At 43.6% G+C, this 2,843-nt stretch overlaps 1 protein-coding gene across 1 annotated transcript; it reads left to right on the forward strand.

The window, feature by feature from the left end:
- The first annotated feature begins 1,055 nt into the window (after window positions 1-1,055).
- On the forward strand, window positions 1,056-1,493 carry LOC150033127 (uncharacterized). Its single transcript, XM_090306289.1, has 2 exons — window positions 1,056-1,256; window positions 1,362-1,493. Exons 1-2 carry the CDS (start codon window positions 1,056-1,058, stop codon window positions 1,491-1,493), a joined length of 333 nt encoding a protein of 110 aa, XP_090162415.1.
- The last annotated feature ends 1,350 nt before the right edge of the window (window positions 1,494-2,843 follow it).

Below are 2,843 nucleotides of genomic sequence, written 5' to 3' on the forward strand. Positions count from 1 at the left end.
CAGCCCTCATTACCAGGCAGACTCACTTGTGCAGGGAACTGGAGAGGACAGAGCTTGCAGTGGCTGTGGGAAAGGTCACGACACAGTTAGCACAGTTGTCGGTGCGACCGAGTCTAAAGTAGAAGATTATTGATGTGCAGCGAGACACCCCTTTTTTGGAAGAGAGAGTTCGTAGGGTGGAGTCAGGCCAGGATGGAGAATTCTCAATTTCAGCGGAAGGTGGCCTCCTTTATCATGGGCGTTTGTGCGTGCCAGCAGTTAGTGATATTAAAGATGAGTTGTTGTTAGAGGCTCATAGTTCTGTATTTTCGATTCACCTCGGCAGCACCAAGATGTATCGGGACTTGAAACGTTATTACTGGTAGAATGATATGAAAAAAGAGGTTGCAGAGTTCGTCAGTAAGTGCTTGGTGTGCTAGTAAGTGAAAGCCCCAAGGCAGAAATCAGCAGGCTTGTTACAGCCATTGAGTGTACCAGAATGGAAGTGGGAGCATGTGTCTATGGACTTCATTGTGAGGTTGCCTCGGACAGTCAAAGATTTCACTGTGATATGGGTTGTGGTAGACAGACTTATAAAGTTAGCACATTTCATACCTTGGAAGTCCACCTTTTCAGTGAATAAGTGGGCACAGATATACATGAAGAAGGTGGTGAGATTGCATGGAGTGCCCATGTCCATCATGTCGGACAGAGACCCTCGTTTCACATCTAACTTCTAAAAAAGTCTTCAGGCAGCTTTGGGGACCTGTTTAGACTTCAGTACAACTTTCCACCCTCAGACTGATGAGCAGACAGAGAGATTGAATCAGATATTGGAAGACATGCTGCGTTCTTGTGCCATAGAATTTTCAGGAAGCTGGGATGCTCACTTGCACTTAATGGAGTTTGCTTATAATAACAACTACCAGTCCACTATTGGGATGTCACCCTTTGAGGCCCTATAGGGGAAGAGTTCCAGGTCCCCTGTATGTTAGGATAAAGTAGGAGAGAGGAAATTGTTAGGACCTGAATTGGTGCAGACCACGAATGAGGCAATACAGAAGATCAGGGCTCGTATGCAAACAGCTCAGAGTAGACAAAAGAGCTATGCCGATGTAAGACGTAAGGACTTGGAATTTAAGACTAGTGTGAAAGTGTTCTTAAAAGTGGCACCCATGAAAGGTATTCTGAGGTGTGGCAGGAAGGGAAAGTTGAGTTCGAGATTCATTGGACCTTTTGAGGTCCTGGAACGAGTTGGCCCCATAGCTTACCGTTTGGTATTGCCCCCAGCACTGTCTTCAGTTCATAATGTCTTCCATGTTTCGATGCTAAGGAAGTATGTGACAGACCTGTCCCATGTAGTTGACTACGAGCCCTTACAGTTGAATGACAACTTGAGCTACAAGGAGAAGCCTATAGAGATCCTCGCTAGAGAGGTAAAAACATTACGCCGCTGGGAAATTGCTTTTGGGAAAGTCCTGTGGCAGAATCACCAGTTCAAGGAGGCTACTTGAGAGTGAGAGGATGAGATGAAGGCCCAATACCCGGAGCTTTTTCAAGAATGAACTTTCCAGGATGAAAGTTCTTTGAGGAGGGAAGAATGTAACACCCCGCACATTTTTTTAGTAATAATGTAATTTCAGTAACTTTATTATTTGGAATTTCAGTAATTGTTATTAGTTGGAGGGAATTTTTGGAATTTTGGACTTCAAGTGTAAGTGCGGGTATTTAATTGTTGGCGTGGAATTATTCAATTTGAAAATTAATGGCAGGAATTAATTTTCTTTTGATAAGAAAAGGAATTTATAGTATAAAGTGGAATAAGGAAAGGAATTTAATATAATTATACTTATTTCCTTTTTAGTTTTTTCATTATTATTATTATTTTTAAAACCCTCATTCCCTTTCTTCCTCACGCATCCGCTGACACCCCCCTCAATTTCTTCTTGCTTCACCGAGCCCTACTTCCAGTCGCGCACCTGCACCATGTTGCTTCGCCGCCATCAGCAACGTAGCCATTCGTCCAGCCGCCATAGACGTCGCACCTACACCGCGTTGCTCCGCCGCCGTTAGCCGCGAAGCCGTTCGTCCATGCCGCTGAACGCCTCGATGTCGGTAGCCATGCCGCGCCAAATCGAAAGGATTTTCACCACTCACCGTTCTTCGCTGACCGCTGAGCCGCCCGTCCCGTCATCCAGCCCGATTCGTCCAGCCTAGGTTCAGTTCACCTCATCGTCAGATCCGCATCGTCACGCCGAATCCACTGCCTAGCCGTCAGATTTCTTCTATCGCCGCCATCGTTGCTTGTGCCAGATTCTTGTAGTCCTTGGGTAAGATAAATGTTTTTAGAATTTTCTTTGGGGATTTTAGAGTACTCGGTTAATTTTGGCTAAATTTGTGAATGACCATCATGTTTAGGCCATAGATTTGAGTGTTGGAAGAGTTTCAAGGTCGAAAGTGGATTGTGCGGCATTGCAAAAGTTGTTTCGGGTTGATCAATCAAAATTTTCGCTGTGGATTTGACCTTGGACCAAACCAGAACTTTGGTAAGTTAAATTGGGGTTCGTTGGATTAAATATGTTATGTTTTGGTTTTGGCTCCAAAGATTGAATTCTAGTGTTTGTGTTTTGTGCTAGGGGAATTAATTCGAGAGTTACTTTGTTGGAGATTAATTGCTTGGGTTATTTTGGATTAACTTTGAGGTAAGTAATCCTACTACTGGAACTGCCCACTGGCTAGGCATTAGATGTATGCTAGCATGATAAATGAATGTTATGGTAGAATGATAGCATGATAGACTGATATTATAATATGATCAAAGTATGTTCTGGTACGAGATCTAAATTATTTATTTATGCACATAG

This window comes from Benincasa hispida, chromosome 10 (genome assembly GCF_027475165.1).
Source record: "Benincasa hispida cultivar pf3 chromosome 10, pf3_genome.v1.1, whole genome shotgun sequence".
NCBI classification, from domain to species: domain Eukaryota; kingdom Viridiplantae; phylum Streptophyta; class Magnoliopsida; order Cucurbitales; family Cucurbitaceae; genus Benincasa; species Benincasa hispida.